We start from the raw sequence: 16,883 nt of genomic DNA, 5'->3' as shown, positions 1-16,883 counted from the left end.
AATAATAAATGATGAAAGAAAAAGAAAATGATGAAATGCATGAATGAAATCAGAAATGCTCTAAGTGAATTGCTTTCTCCCTACAGAGCCTTAAATGTCGGCCTTACTCAGACTCTTTGAGTTGTCTACTCACCGATCTCTTTGCCCAGTCCGGAGCGCAGGATGGCACCAGCCGATGTGACCACGGCGCAGGTCTTGAAGCTGCTCTGCTCCTGCTGCTTGTACAGTTGTTCCAGCGGAAGGGACGGCACAAGGCGAGCCCAGCCGAGCGAGGAGAAGGGCTGCTCCGACCCGTCCACCGTCCTCAGCCGGGCCTGAGCTTTCATTTGACACAGCAGCTCCTTGGCACTCTGGGCAGCCATGCGGTGGCCCTTGTAGGAAACGTGGTGTTTGTTGGCGCTCACGTAGTCTTTCATGGCGCGCTGCAGCCGAGGACTCAGCATGCCGGAGGACACACGGCCTCGCCACAGCCGCTGCACCACAGATGCCGATTTGGAGAAATAATATTCCTCCAAATCAGTGGAGTCGCCACCAGCCCGCCTGTGTGCTCTCTCCCTAATTCTGTTTCCCAGTTGTTCATCTTCCTTTTCCCTCGCATCTTCCTCCTCTTCCTCCTCCTCCTCCCCACCATCACTGTGGCGTGTGGTTCTAATATGGTTCTGATACTCTTTGAGCTGAGATGTTCTCTCACGACTCAGGACTGCAGGGTCTGAGTGAGAGCCCACGTTCTCCGTACCAAAGGAGGACCAGGCAGCCAGGCTCTGGGGGTCCAGGTAATCCTGGCGGCTGGCTTCCTGGCTGCCATAGACGGCATAGGGAGCACTGTTGGGGCTGCGGCTCGCCTCCAGGCTGGACTCTGGGGTCATGGAGCTGGCCGAAGGCTCTGGCTCGTCTCCGGGATAGGTTGTAGTTAACGTCAAAGACCGTTCAGGTCGGGAGCCCATGATGGCGTGATGTTGATGGGAGGCCTGTATGGAGGCCAGGCGACGTGTGTCAGGGTGCTGGGAGAGTAAGGAGCCAGCAGAGGTCAGGGGCTCGTCCACACGAGCATCCAGGAAGTAAGAGAGGAGGGCGAGGAAGAGGAGAACCCAGGCCAGCATTCCCACCAGCACTAGCCTCCGCCACTGCCTCATACTGGACTTCATTACCTCTCACTCACATACACGCCTGTTCAGCTGGCCAACCACCAACCAAGCCCCACAGCCAGGGCTTAGCCCAGGAGTCAGCCGGAGGGCCTGGAATACAAAAAAAGGAATGCGACAGCTCAGGGGATGAAGAAGAAAATGTAGATTCTTGTAGCAGAGGTTTGAAACACTCACCTGAACTGATGCTTTTAGTTCTTCATGTCCATGTGTCCACCAGGATATAACAGGACCCTGAGAAGAGGAGTGTTACAAATTAGTGAGGTCAAGAGTGCAGACGGACGAATTAAGCTGTGGGAGCATGAAAACACACTTCCCACATAGACACACAGCAGGAAAACACATCTGCAGGGTAAAATGTGGCTGCTTTCCACTGCATAACAGAAGAGAGGGGTTTTAAAAACTCCTACAAATATTCAGTTTTCAGAATCTTTGCATGAAGATGAGTGACAAATAAAAGTATTTAAACAATATTTTTGAAAATATCTATGCTTTACTTTTTTGGTGCCTATATTGTTGCACAGCACAGTATTATTCTCTACTTATAAATAGATACATTTGTGCCACAGCTTGTTTTTCAATTTATTTGTTGTACAATTCGTTGAGAAACAAAATTGCCAAAGTTAAAAATAAATTATGAAGTAAACAAGAATGGCACTCAGTGGAGCACAAACCTCCGCCAAGGCCCAACGGACCCTTCAAATTCAATCAAGCTGCAGGAAGGATATACACGTCACTTCCTGCACCGTCACGGTGCGCTTGACCGTGCCCACTAATCACGCATTCAATCAACGCCATCAAGTGCAGACCACATGGTGAAAATTTTATGTAAATCGAATTAAAGTTGTAAAGAGGCTTACCTCGTTTTGGCAGAAGGTGGTGCTATCACTATCACTACATACGACTAATAGATCTTTGCAGGTCAAAAACACTATTGTTTCTCTTCAGATCGTATAAATCGTTCACCTTTGCAACAGTCAAAGACATCAAGGGAATCTATTACCACTGAAACTGTGACACATTTAGTTTGAGGGAGATTGAACGAAGTACACTGAAGTTACAGCAATTTCGTGTGTCACAGCGACTTGTTGAAATTTGACCCACGCCACTGACATGGCGTTCGACAAAAACTCAGTTTCCATAAGACTACATCATCAATGCCTTGAGGCCGTTCTGACAAAGTTCGACATGCTTGTGGTCAATGGACAAGGTGGTGTACATCAAAGCTTGAGACATGCAAAAAACAAGACATTTCCTGTTGCCATCAGGGGGCGCTGTGAATGTAAGTCATGATTTCTGTGTTGATGTCATCAGGCCGGGACTCTTGTCAGGTCCAGTTTGGAGTCAATTGGACCATGTATGTCCGAGATACAACAACCTCGTGTTTTGATGGTGATCTTAAATATTTGACGCCATGCTCACACCGTGATGAAAACTCAAAAATCAAGGTAGTTTTATTCTGCAAGGAGTTAAGATGACACTCACCGAATTTGAATTGATCTGATGAAACCTCTAGGAGGAGTTTGTTAAAATACACAACATGTAAAATGGCCACTAAATCCAGAATGGCAGACTTCCGGTTGCGTTAATCAAATTGAACCCAGGCACTTTTCTTTCGTCCGGTCATGATACACGTGTGTACCGAATTTCGTAAAGCTCGGTTAAACCAGACGGAATTGCTGCGTTTTAGGGAGCACTTTTGAGCCGTTTTGCCACGCCCTATTCGAATTCACTCCAGAATAAGTACATTTGTATCAGGCCTGAAGCGCCTGCGAAGTTTGGAGGGTTTTGGTGTTTGTTCAAGCCGTCAAAAATTATGATTTATTTGCCTGAATAATCAAACGAAAAGCAATAGGGCCTTCGCACTGTCGGTGTTCGGGCCCTAATAAATACAAAAATTATAAGTACATAAATAGTCTTTAATTTAATCATGTATTCAAGTATGTATTTCATTATTTGTTTCTAATTTTCTAATCTCCAGTTCTGCGTAGCCGTCACCACAACAACAACCACTGCTCCACTGAGACACACACAGAGTAGCTTAGTCGAGTTGTTGCTGTGCCACAATAATTAAGGACAACACTTAAACACCATCAAATCATTATCAGCCTGACTTGTTTTTTTCCTGCAGCTTTGATAATAATCCAGTGCTCAACCAGTCAGGTTCACTGACATCTTCCAGAGCGAAATGCACTGCAATCAAGGTGAATAAATGAAGCATTAAATAGCCTCACATTAGAGCAATAAAACCCTCTCATCCACATGTAATTATGAATTTTTGGCTCTTAACGTGGAGGATTTTCTCTTGAGAGTGGAGCTAGGATGAAAAAAATCGATGCAGAGTGTTAAGCCTCTTCTAGTCCTTATTACAGCTTCCTGTGTGTGTAGCTGCTGAGTCCTGCAGAGAGCAGCAGCGGTGATCTCAGGCGCCCTCCGCTTTCCCCCCGTCTCCATGAAAACTTAAAACACCCAGGCCTCTCCCTCCCCGAGGCCACACAGGAGGCCAAAGCTCATCCACTGACCCTGGTCAAGCAGGAGGAGAACAGCAGGGGGCAACTGGGCCAGAGGGAGAAGAGACAGTGTGGGAGAAAAACACGCACACACATCTGCACAAACACACATCTGATTACTTTCTGTAAACTTGTGGCTGTTCTTGCCTCAGGGCTGAGAGTTGGGATGGGTGTCAGACAGTAATCCCCCGGGTAGCAGTTTCGACATGTCTACAACACTGAGGTTGAATGTTACTTTGTGGAAAATATGCCATTTACCACCTGGAAATAACAACAACAGCATCACACACACACACACAGAACAGACAGAGAGACAGAGAGACAGAGAGAGAGAGAGCAGGCAAACACAGCGTTATCAAAAAGCAAATGTCATCTATATGCACCACTACTCCACAGAAGCCCATTGCAGTGTGTCACACACACACCCCACAGCATGTGTGTGTGCCCTGAGGCGTGGCGTGTGTGTGTGTGTGTGTGTGTGTGTGTGTGTGTTTGTTTTCTTGCCTCACCTGGCAGCAATCAGGATGTGTGCTTCAGTAACTGCAGCGAAACAACATAAATGTGTGGCACAGATGGAGAGGCGGGGGTGGAGGACAGAGCCAGTCTTGTGAGGTTCTACGCACACACACACACAATGAAAACGGTACAAAAAAGGAAACATAGCAACGTTGCGCCTGCCAGACAGCGAAGGACGACTAAACGACTTAGTGGGAGAGAGCAGGAGACGGTGATGAACAAAAAGGACTTTTTTACCAAAAAAAAAAAAAACTAAATCCGAGCGAATATGGGATAGTGAGACAATGTTTATGTTCCATTATTTAAAACTTAGAAAATAAATGTTGCTAGAGGGAATATTTGACATTTTTGCTGTAAAAATACGTCGATGAACTACATTGATCAATCAACATTTAATTCTGGTGACCATAAAATACAACATTTGTAGTGTTTACAACTTCGGTTTACATTGATTGGTCGGTTTCTGAGTGGCAGCAGCTCACAGCAAGATCGGTGAGGGGATGTGAAAGTAATGATCTTAATCACAATAATGCAAAATTTAGTTTTAGTTAAGAAAAAAAAACTACACTTTGCTGTTCCTAATGGGACGTCTACAGTGGAGGAGTAGGGAGTGGAGTGGCGTTTTGTTCCAGGCTACATGCGGTCGTGCCAAATACCTGGTACAAGGCATGATGATGCCTGTAATTTCACTCTAAACTTGACTCAACTCTAGTGATTTGGCAAGTACAATAAGTGTAGACCAATTCAGGCAAAGGGTTCAGAGCTTGATCATCTTTGACAGTTTATACACCAGGAAACAGATACTGTACATAAAACTGACTTGGGTTGAGATTATGAGATTTTGGCTCGTTCTCTGGTCCACTTACAGTCTAGCAAAATTGAATCTGTGTTCTCCAGACTCCCTGACTGACCCCGTTTATATAGACATCAATAATCCATATCAACCCAATTGAAACAATAGTCAGAATAAGACACTGCCCTGTTTATATGTAGGAAATGGTGCAGTACACATGGAGCGGTGTTGCAGTGGTTAGCACGTGTGTGTGTGTATGGCTTTTGTCTGGGAACTCCGGCTTCCTCCCACGGTCCAAAGGCATGCAGATTGAGTTAAAATTGATGGCAGACTGTAGGTGTGAATAGTTGTTTGTCTCTGTATGTTGATGACCTGTCCTGTGTGTATCCCACCTCCTGCCCAATGTCAACTGGGATTGGCTGAAGCCCCGACGCAACCCTCAAAAGGATAAGCAGTTGAGATTATGGATGGATGTCAGAAATGGCGTATGAATCTTTCTTACATTTGGTTTTCTCCATGTCATTTCTTTCTTCAAACAAAAGGAACTTGATGAATACGACACTGGATCTCAGCCAACCACTGCAAAAACAACCCAAACAGAACCACAAAAGAGGAAACTAAAGAAAGTATTGTATTGGAAAGTTCCACTGATCAGTGTATTACTGTCATGACTGATGCTGTCTACCTTGACAGTATGTAACCTCAAAGTGGAAGCAACAGCAGATGTTTGTCTGTGTACCAAATTGCATGTGACCACAAACAGTGTGTATGCACTTTGAGGTAACGTTCCTTCCAACAGCCACAGATGACGATTTCCTGTCCGTATTTCATGCTATGTTTCCTGAAACATGTATGAGAACCTGCTTTTTGGACTTTGGGGGAGTTCCACTTTGAGCACCCGTGTTTATTGTGTAACCTCTGCAGAGCTTACTATTAAAAACTCAAAGGCAACTCCGGTCTGAGAAACTCTTTATTTCACATCTCGAGATAAATTTCCACCACAGTATATTTATAGGTATTTTCCTTTTTGAAAAACCACATCCTTTGAGACCCAGCATGCCCTGCTGCTCCCTGCTGTAAGATTCTCCTTGTGTCTATAGTACAGGCATTGCCGGAGGTGACTGTACTGAACTCTCACTATTTTACTGCCAGGTAAATACTGCCAGCCGTCACGAGAGTACAGCTGCAAAGCATCCCACTGAAAATGGTTTAGTCCACTTTACCGGAGAGTGCTGAGGAACCAGGGTCGAGGGGGTCTTGAAAAATATTCTCAAATAAGCAAACAGAGGATTCTGTCGGAAATAAAGATTCTGGCTTTGGTATTGGAAAGTGATACCAGGAGTTATGGAGAACTTAAATGTAGACGTTAGCTCACTGGAACACGTTCTCCATACTTGCCTCTATTTAAGCAGAAAATAGACGTCAATTACAATAAGTGGGCAGAGTCTGGTTATGCTAATAGAGATTAAAGGGAACCGTTTATGCCGATTTCCAGCTCTATAATTTTATTCTGGGGCTCCACTCGAGTCACTTTGCATGATTAACAGCTTCTATTTGTCTCACACTGCCTGTTAAACAACCTCGCAGTTGAGCTTCGGACTGAAACAGGTCATGTAAGAACCCATGTTCTTCTGTCTGCACATAACAATGGTACAGTGGCAACCAAATTAACCAAATCAAGCAGTTTGTTAATTTTCTTCATTCAAAGATTGGTACCCACCGATCTGCCAACAAGGCGACGTCAGACACACGCCTGTCTTCAAACCAATCAACATCAAGCATACGTAAACACAGACCACGTGGGTGAGGATGATAGGATGTACATATGTCAAATCTAAATCAGATCAAATGCAAACAATGACAAAGGCATGAACCTTGGTTCAGACTTTAAGGTGTGTGGCAACTACTCAAATCAAATCATAGATGTTTGGGTGTCAATATGAGAATTGACAGTGAAAACATCTACAAACAAAGAATACAACAAATATTGCCTTCATTACTGGCTTATTGTGTGCAGAATTGTATCGTAAACATGCCTGGTCAACATATATAAGAAAACGCAGATGTCTTTACTGATGTATCTGTGATAAGCCAACATTGGCTGATAAAATCTGCCAGGCAATACATCAGTCAGGCTCAATTTTGGATCGCTGAATTCATTTGTGAACTTCCAGGCCAAGTCTCCCAGGATCATGAGAGGAGAACATGGTATAATTGCAAAAGCAGCACAAGCTCCATGTGTGAGGGGATTTTCAAGTGAGGTCTAACATGAGGGGCCACAATTAGAAACAGGATGTAGCCTGAAACAGAGGTGGGTGTTGGGATGGTGTTCGTATTTTCACTACTGAGGCCCAGTTATTTATGAGCTCTAGCTTGGGCGAAGTGCTTTTTATCGGTTAACACCACTCATGAAATCATCCTGCAACTCAGAAAATAAGTATGTTTGAAATCCAAGTGTATGTTGTGTCCATCAAAACCTGCTAATCCACAAAGTTTACCAGTGTTGGAATTGGGAGTGGCTGCATCCAAACATTGAGTGTGAATTTTCACACATACAGACTCAAGAGAGTAGCAGCCACAGAAGTAGCACACAATCATGCCAAACGAACTAATAAATGGGTAATTCACATTTTAAATAAGACTATGGTGACTTCTTCCATGCATTTTGAGCTGTGTCTTCTGAATTATACTGTGTTTTTGGTACTTTTCCCCAAATATAGGCCTAACCTTAAAGGTTTTATTTGAGCAGCAGTCTTGAGAACACAACTGCAGTATCATTTCCCTCCATATTTAAGAGCAACTTAATTAATTCATGCAGATTTTAATAATGGATAATATAAATAATGAGCTCAGTTGGCTCCATTATTAAACTGTATGTGGCTTCTCAAGTGGAATTTCTGACTTTGGGGGAAACGAAAGCCTCAATAGATAAAGATTGTTCATGAATTCTAACAATTAACTGGCTGGAGTTTTTTTTCTTGTTCCAATCTCTCATTTTCACATCTTCCAATAAAAATCAACTAAGGGTCGAGTTTACGCTCCACTAATGGAATCTGACACATTCCACTTCAAATGAGCAAATTCCATCTAAAATCTTTCTTTTACAGAGTTTGAATAAATGTTCGTTCTAACACGGAGGTTTTGTACCCGAGATCGTAAATTAATGTCAAGACAAGACATCAAGGTGTAAACCTGTGAGGCAGCTGAGCAGTAATTCATTTCACCATTTTAACTGCCAGGTCTTAAAATTTGCACTTATAGAAATAATCTTATCGACAGTATTATTTTCAGACATTAAAAAATGCCTGCCATATGTATAGAGTTCTGATGTTTCCAGTCACAAAACTGTGCTTAATGCAGAGGTTGATACAGATATTGATCCATTTTTGTAACTGCGACATGAACCTCCCAAACACAGCAAATGGAAAGTATAATATTTCACTGTACAACACGTACCACCTGTACATTCTCATACATCATATCTAGAGACAAAAGCTTGAGTGGTTACATGAGACAAGAGCAAAGAAGCTGCATCACAATCATCACCTGAAGTCCTGAGCTGGAGAGAGCAATCTGAGCTCAAACTAAAAAGGCATATGTGCAGACTAACTGCTCATTTAATGAAGCCCCTGCTGCAGGTCCACTCTGCTGCAGCCCCCAGAGGAAATGAGGTTATTACTGTGCAAACTTCACCATGTGTAATTATACAGCCAGCATTCGCTGCACTTCATCACACCTTTAAACTCAATAGCGCAGCTGTTAAGTATAAAGCCAGTAGACTAAACTAGATAAAGCAGAGTCGTGCAGTGAAAAACAATCAAGTAGAATGTTTGTCATCGCTGCTAATTTTGTAGCATCAAAATCCATAAGATGGACATTAGAAGGTGCTATGCGACATTATGTGATATGAAGACAGGGCTGGGAAGTATTTTTATCTTTTAAAAAAGGTATTATTTATTTTCAGACGAGACATAGGATGAGACTAAACCTTTCATGTCATAGTTACATACTATCATGTTCCCTAGCCCCTTTCTTCCAAGCTAGCATCTATCATGCATATGAGGCATTTATGAAACATGTGTAAATCGTAGCAATGGCACTGTATGAGCCGTTGCATGCACATGTGTAATTATACAGCGAAGTGTCTGCGCTTTCCAGAGGGTTCACTGCACTTCATCACATCTGGAAACTCCACAGTGTAGCTGTGAGGAAAAGCCAGTAGACCGAACTGAGCTCATATAAAGCAGAGTCTTGCTGTGAAAAACAATCAAGTAAAACAGTTTCATCCAGTGTTCTGTGTTTAACGTCGGTCATTGCTAATAATAACTATATACAAAAGTTTCAGGTTATTACGTGAGGACGGAGCTGATGAAAGGGCTGGGCATTATAACATTATAAAGATTTATTTATACAAATTCAAACAAGATATAGGATGAGACAATACCATTTATATCATTATAGTTTGATGTTATGTTGCATAACCCCTCTCTGCCAAGCTAGTGTCTATCAATAGCCTGCACATGGGGTGTTTAGGGGACGTCTGTAAATTCTATGGGAAATAATCTGGGTTATACTCTCCCCCCTCCAAATTGCAACCAGTAACATGCAACACACTATTAATTTACTTTCACTTTTATTCTATTCCATTATGATGCAACCTTGTGTTAAAATGAAAAGATGTACATTTTTCCCTTCATCAATCTCCACCCAATATCTCACAATTACAAGATTTAGTTAAAAACATTGATTAAAATATAAAAAAACTGAAATTTTGCTTTGACATACGCATTCAGACCACACAGCCAAATATCACTATTGAGGGGCTTTGTTAAGAGAGGTGACCAAGAACCCAAAGGTCACTCTTTCTGAGCGCCAGAGAACGAATGGGAAAAACTATATTTCCTGCCCTAATCCTGCCGCTGCTCCAACATGACATAATGAAAGGCTTCCTATTCCCCTCACTTCCAAGGCTCACCTTCTCTCCTTCCCCCACATCTGCCTTATTCTCTGACCTACATTCTGCTGTGCTGCTGTGCATGCAGATGTAAATGCAGACACCGCTCCACTGACCACGTTTGTGTCTCTGAACGTTCGTCCTTAAGTCAGTCATTTAATTATTATTCCATACCGACACATAATATAATAAATAACGCATCCACTACTGCATCTCTGTCAATGTGAACAAAAGGGTGAGTGTGTCGATACTGTACTACTGTTTGCCTGCCAGTCTTTGTGTGGAAATGTAACTTACTACCAGCAGTAACTCAACCACCTCCTCACCACTGGCACCTAGCATGCGGAGCTGACAACACACTGCAGGCGATACAGCTCATTCCAGAGATCTGAACGCCTGCCAATCACGTACACAAGGGCATGCAATTGCATAAGTGCATGCACGCATGTAGATGCACAGCTAAGTACAGACCAGCTTGGAAACCTAAAGTAAAAGCGCACATTTTAGCCACAAATAGAATGAAAAGGATGTTATATTTCAGTTCTTGTCTTCAGTGAGGAGGCTAAATGGAGACACAAACAGGCCACTAGAAAAAAAAACTGCCAAGCATTCCGAGCTTGGCCTGACAACATCAACTTGCAGGGACTTGAATGTATGAGGGTTACTCTCAACCATTATGATGGCTCAATACATTCTAAAATGATTCAAAGAATATAAATGAATTAATACAAGTACTTTTATTTATTTTTCCACTGCAAATCCTACAATCAGACTCTGCAAGTGACATTAAGAAAACGCTTAAAACACCTTTTTACTCCGGCTTTCACTTGGATCTGCAACCTTATTTTTTACCAGACTGTTTTACTGAACATTTACTGACATGTCGTTTTATTGGTCTTTTATTTTTGTTAAATCGTTTTTTTAGTTTGGTGTACCTTTATAAGCTTTTAAGCATTTTATGTTTTTATTGATTTATTTTATTGCACTTTATAATTTAGCACTTTGAGCTAAATATTATGCATGAAAGATGCTATATAAATTAAATTTATTACATCATTACTCATAATCAAATTCCTTAAACACACCTGCACACCTGAGTGTTAGGTGATTTTCTTTGTAACAGAGGGAACAAGTTGAAACAGCTGACAGGGAATTAATCCGCAACATTTTTAACCACTGATTTGAATATCTGGAACCTTGTGAGGGAGCTGGATTTCTCGCAAGTGAGGACTGGCCCAGTAAAGTGTAAGCACTTGGATTGTGGCTGAACTGCGGTGGTTCAGACGGATCAGTGTCCTATGACAGAGGAACCACCGGCAGCTATGTGCACATCGCAAGTGTGGTCAGGCGTTGACACAACTCATCTTAGTCCAGCTGAGACCTCTATAGATTTTCACTTGATATTTCAGAGTTAATTGAATATAAGACATGAGACACTTTGCTCAACCAGACAAACTGTGCAACTGTTAACTCTGCGTCTCATCTGCATGTCGGAGACTCTCGCCTTCTTCACCTCTCGAGTATTTCTTTCATCCGAGTGTAGCTCTCCCCATCACCTCTGTCCTGGTCATGAAAAAGATGCAGTCAGCATATATGCCGACTAAAATCTAACTTAAGTTAGTCAGTAAGCTTAAGAGCAGTCCTCTTCACCAACCTGAGCTTGCACACAAACAGGCTTATTCATACAACATTCATGACCGTAGTCTCTGACGTCCAGGCCTGTAAGTGTTACCAACATCAGTGGCTCCTAAATACGTCGGCATAGATGTTGCAATAGCATCAGTTATATCAGAACTGGGAAGTATTTGCTTATTGAAAGAAGAGCAAAGAACCGAGAATGGCACTGAAGGCAAGATGTTTTCGCTCTTCTGAGAAGTGCTTTTGGCAAACAGGATAGACTGTGATAGACAGATGGTTCATCCAATCACCTTCCAAGTATTTCTTTGAAAGCTCCTGTCGTGTTCCAAACAGTTGCCAACGAAGCCTCCCAGATGGTTCTGTTCCACAAACCATCTGGCATGTCAGGTTAGGTAAGGTTAGCAACAAACTACACTACAAGTGACCCATTCCACAATGAACACTCGTTTGAGCGAGTGCAAACACAAAAAGGTTTATTAGAGCAGCTTTTATTTTGCATTTCCATGATTTGGTGTATCTACTGTTCGATAGGTATCATGTCAGTTTCAAGACTAATGTCCATTGTCGCCAAGTCATCAAAATACATCACACACACACACACACGCTCGCTCGATTTCGAGAAAGGATCAAAGAAAAACAAGCAAGGCATCTTTGATCCCGCTTCTCTGTAGGTGGTAGGGGGATCAGGCTCATGAGGGGATGGTCTCATGCTGCTGTAATACCAGGTGCAGCAAGGTCAGACCAGAAAGTCCTAACTCCATTAAAGACTGATCCCGCTGAGGAAGATTAGGTCTGTCCTGTCCCCCGCTATCCTCCTTCACAGCACTGATTGTATCAGCAGAACAAAAAAATGTCTATTTTTGCAAAGACGTGCTTAGACACTCATTAATCTCGTTCTAAGGAAGCGACCACATCCAGTAATGGCAGAGGGGAACATGGAGGTAGAAGTCTCTCATACACCGCTGTCACAGTCCATCTGCTGTAGAAAATTCACACCTGATCCCACAACAGGGTCAGACATCCAAACAATAATACTGAACTGACACATGGAAACACATACACAAGCCGTTTTCAGACTTCAACTCTGGAAATCTGGTCGAACCTTATGGAATTTGCCTTTAACGCATGAAGACATCGCTCGACATGTACACAGCAACAAGCAATTTTCGGAATTCAGACGAGGGGTTGCGCCTGGATAGAGCCTGCAGGAGGCAGGATATGTCATATGAATTTTGATGCGGGAATCCTATTTTTTGTTGACAGCACAACAACACTGGTGTCAGTTCTGATCACCAAAAGCTCTCTTACTTCGATGTCTTTCCAAGTCCACAGCTTTGTCTGCGCCTTCTACATGTATGGCACCTCTTTTTCATCCTGGGACATTAATTCGCTGCAAATATTCCGGACATTTTCTTGCTGCTTTCTCACAAGCACAATGTCCGGACTTCAGAGCATGTCTGGAAGGAGCTACAGGGACAGACATGGCCAAGGTCACTGGGCTATCAATTGGCCCCTCTCTCTCTATTACAGCACCATGTGAAGTGTTCATGCACCGTGTAATTACCAAAACTCAGGACATGTTTCATTTAAAACCAGCACCTCTGACACAGCACTAGAGAGGAAACAAGTCTCTGACTCATTAAGCGTGAATGAGGGACAAGAGAAAGTCATCAAATATCAGACATCAAATGGCTGTTCAATGCCTAAATAGGAGGTGGGTCACACACACACACACACACACACACACACACACACACACACACACACACACACACACACACACACACACACACACACACACACACACACACACACACACACACACACACACACACACACACACACACACACACACACGACAGGGAAGAGTTGAATCATCCTGACCTTCTGAGCACAAGCATTGTGATAAATCACACAGGACAGCAGTTCTTGATGACAGGCTTTCACGGTGCAGAGCCCTCTCAAATACAGCCTGCAAGGTCCTGTAAAGGAAATGAGGCTCTTCACCTCACATTATGCTCCATAAATACAGCTGGGAGCGCAGACGCCCAAGGTGGGCGGGCCTTTGATGTGAGAAGGTAAAGAAAGTCCACTTGAAGCTAATTTAACCATTTGTTCACCTGCTTGTTGAGGCGTAGTGGTTGTAACAACGCTTGTATCCATCAGACTGTATGGTCAGACACCGTCACTTCATTTGTTTCTGAACTGGGAATGGATTGAGATTAATTATTTATGCCCATTAACAACTAGGAAAAAACTGAAATAAAGCTTAAGAAGCTTCATTCCACTCCGACCAGCTAAAACCAACAACATCTCTCTGGTCTAGATACAGATCGAGTTCAGACCTGGCATCCACATCCATCTTGGGTGATCCGATGAGACAGTTTCGAGTTCAGGTGTGGACACAACCAAGATGCTTTAATCACACATTTGAGATTTGATCACTTCAGACCACATTTGTAAGGTGGTTTTGACAACTGACTTTAACTCTGTCGATGCAAATGTTTCCTGGGCCACATTGAAGGACCACCTGCTCAAAATGATATCCTCCATCTTGCCAATAAACCCAAAATATTTTTACACTTCTTTATATATATATATATATATATATATATATATATATATATATATATCTCAAATGAATAAAATATTTTTTTCACTTTAGAGCACACACAAACCCACACTGACAATAGGCCCATCTGTCACAGTTGGAGAGGAACAGCAACACATTCAGTCGTTGCAAACAGCGATGATGATTTATTTGCATATGGATCAGGGAAGTGAGGTCAGATGACAAGTGGTCACTTGAGACACATGTGGAGACGCATTCTGATGGAAGGTGTGGCCCCTCAACAACTACTCATCTGATCAAATTCAGCAGCTGCATTGCTGAGGACCCAAGGAAGTGCAGTGTCGACTTGATTTGTTTCGGTTGAGCAGATCTCGAGAGTTTTTAACGTTGCTAGGGTTAGGGTTACTTTAACTTTAGAAAAAAGGAAGTGACAAAACCCCAGCCATTTTCAGAGATGAATTCTGAAATGTTTTCTGTGGGGTTTCCCTGGAGTTTGCCTTTCACATATGAAGAACGCAGCAGGAGATTCTGCGGCCAGACAAGGGGTGGCGTCTGCGTAGAGTGTGCAGGAAACAGGATGCAATGCATAAATTCTGGTGCAGAGATCACGTGTTTTTCTTTACAGTTCATCAACACTGACATCAGCACTTATTACCAAAATCTCCTCTTGTTCATCCATAGATATTTGTATTCTTTAGAAACGTCATCAGCCCATGCACTTACAGGGAATCCTCTGGATAATATCCTGCTGCTTTCAAACATGGACCTACTTGGACATTATCCTGAATTTTTACTAGGGAGCTGGCAGCAGAAACTCCAGAGGTTGTCCGCAACAACAAACTGGGATATTTGGAGTCTTGGGTAGAGCCCCTCCGGATAATTGCAGTTGATTATCTGGTGTTCAGTGCATGTGTGAAAGCAGCTTACATGTGCATGCAGGACCCAGTGTGGACATGCCAGGATTTTAAGCGAGGGGGACCTCTACTGTGACGGCACTTTCTGTGCAATCACGCAGACACCAACAGAGTGGACAAGCCAACTCCCACAAAAAGAAACAAAAACATCTCTCTCTCACACACACACACACACACACACACACACACACACACACACACACACACACACACACACACACACACACACACACACACACACACACACACACACACACACACACACACACACACACACACACACACACACACACACACACACACACACACACACGTAAGGGTTTCCTTGGTAATGTAAGTTGCCTACACTGAATGTTTATGAGCTTATTGTAAGCAGGCCCCCCCCCCCAACCCCACACCAAGCTAAGAACAAGACACATCAATGCTTTCATTGTATAATGCTCATCAGATCGACTTCAGACTTGTCGGGTGTCCTGCTGAGGATTCAGAGTCAACTTCAGTTTCTTGCGATGAAACTTTCAAGAAAACTGTGAGCTGGATTAACATATACAGAGCAATCAGTGCACACCGACAGATGCAGCATTAATGCATAAAAATAAAAAGATGCTGGTAGGATTCATTCGTATTTCACACGCTGGCTGTTGTATTAGTGGAGAAGAAAATGATGTTTGACCAAGCAGAGATGCGCACTAATCTACAGCTCTGCAGCCATTTTCAGACAGCTTAACCTCTCTATAATCACTCTGAACTCTGGACACTTACTTCTAAACACAGACTGACATAAGCCGACCATCACAGACTAATAGCACAACTAGGAAAGCTACGCCACAATAAGCTGCTCAAACGTCCCATGTCCCTTTTTAAGAAGACACAACAAAGGGAGGAAAGCACCACACACAGAAACAAGACCCCGAGCCATGTCTCCGCTCAGGAGGTTTACAATCTCGCGGAGACAGCCAATTACCCTGGACGTCCATGTGTTTCTCATGGAGGGTCCCGTCCTCGGAGCGCTCACACACTCGGCCAGGAGTGAGCGGCACAGCTGGCCTTGATGACTCCAGCGCTCCTGCGTTTGAAGGCTGAGCTCAGATAACTGCTGGTCTGGTCTGTTAGAGTGCATCTGGAATTAAACCTCTACCTTTTCCCAGAGTGCTCGGCCCCATGCGGTCCCTCCACTGTAGCTCAACGTGTACAGTCTGGCACAGATACAAATGAAACTCTACCCCCATATTCGTACAACAGTAAAATTACATGAGAAATTTAGGATTAAATAAGAAGAAGCAAAATCGAATATAAACCTCTGCAATTTGATGAGCAGGTGTGAGATGCTGGACATTAAATTATGATAATGTGTATGTAGACGTTTGTGGTTAACAACCGACAGATAATTACCGCCTGAATATGCAGCCCCCCATAGCTTTACTGAGCTTTGTTTCAGCTCATTGTCTTGCTGTCTGGTTCCAAACTTCACTTTCAATCAATCTCATCGCTTTGTTTCTGGGGCCTCTAAAGGCTCTAAAAGACCCACTGCACTGTTAGAGACGAGCTGGGCAACGTAGTGAAGCATCTCACAGGGTAAGAGCCAGATATAAATTGTAACGAATTGGTGGAGACTCAAAACAGAGCAAAAAGAGGGTGAATATTCAACTTGGATTCGCCAGGTGACGAGAAACATGAACATTTTGAGCCAGGGAAGGTATGAATTTTCGGGGGCAGATGCTGATATTAGAGTTTTAAAAAATTTTGAAACCAATGTACTGGCCAATACATATCTTGGCTCCTATATTAGTGTCAGAAATTAGAAAATGATTCCTATAATGTTTGGGGTTTAATAGTTTAACGAT

General features: G+C 43.1%; 1 protein-coding gene across 2 annotated transcripts in view; it reads right to left on the bottom strand.

Annotated features, from left to right (window-relative positions):
- st6gal2a (ST6 beta-galactosamide alpha-2,6-sialyltranferase 2a) overlaps nucleotides 1-16,883 on the bottom strand; it is a 48,452-nt gene that overhangs the window by 27,837 nt on the left and 3,732 nt on the right. The window contains exons 1-3 of one of the 2 annotated variants that reach the window (XM_035174656.2): nucleotides 13,438-13,724; nucleotides 1,320-1,376; nucleotides 134-1,235 (exon numbers count right to left, since the gene is read on the bottom strand). In XM_035174656.2, the coding sequence (XP_035030547.1) occupies nucleotides 134-1,145 (1,012 nt within the window). In that variant the 5' untranslated portion in view covers nucleotides 1,146-1,235; nucleotides 1,320-1,376; nucleotides 13,438-13,724. Of the gene's footprint in view, nucleotides 1-133; nucleotides 1,236-1,319; nucleotides 1,377-13,437; nucleotides 13,725-16,883 lie in introns of those variants that run through there. The other variant, XM_035174655.2, reaches the window with a different exon arrangement.

The sequence above is a fragment of the Hippoglossus stenolepis genome, chromosome 13 (genome assembly GCF_022539355.2).
Source record: "Hippoglossus stenolepis isolate QCI-W04-F060 chromosome 13, HSTE1.2, whole genome shotgun sequence".
Taxonomy (NCBI): domain Eukaryota; kingdom Metazoa; phylum Chordata; class Actinopteri; order Pleuronectiformes; family Pleuronectidae; genus Hippoglossus; species Hippoglossus stenolepis.
The sequence above is the reverse complement of the archived record's forward strand: the minus strand, read 5'-3'. Positions and strand labels throughout refer to the sequence as shown.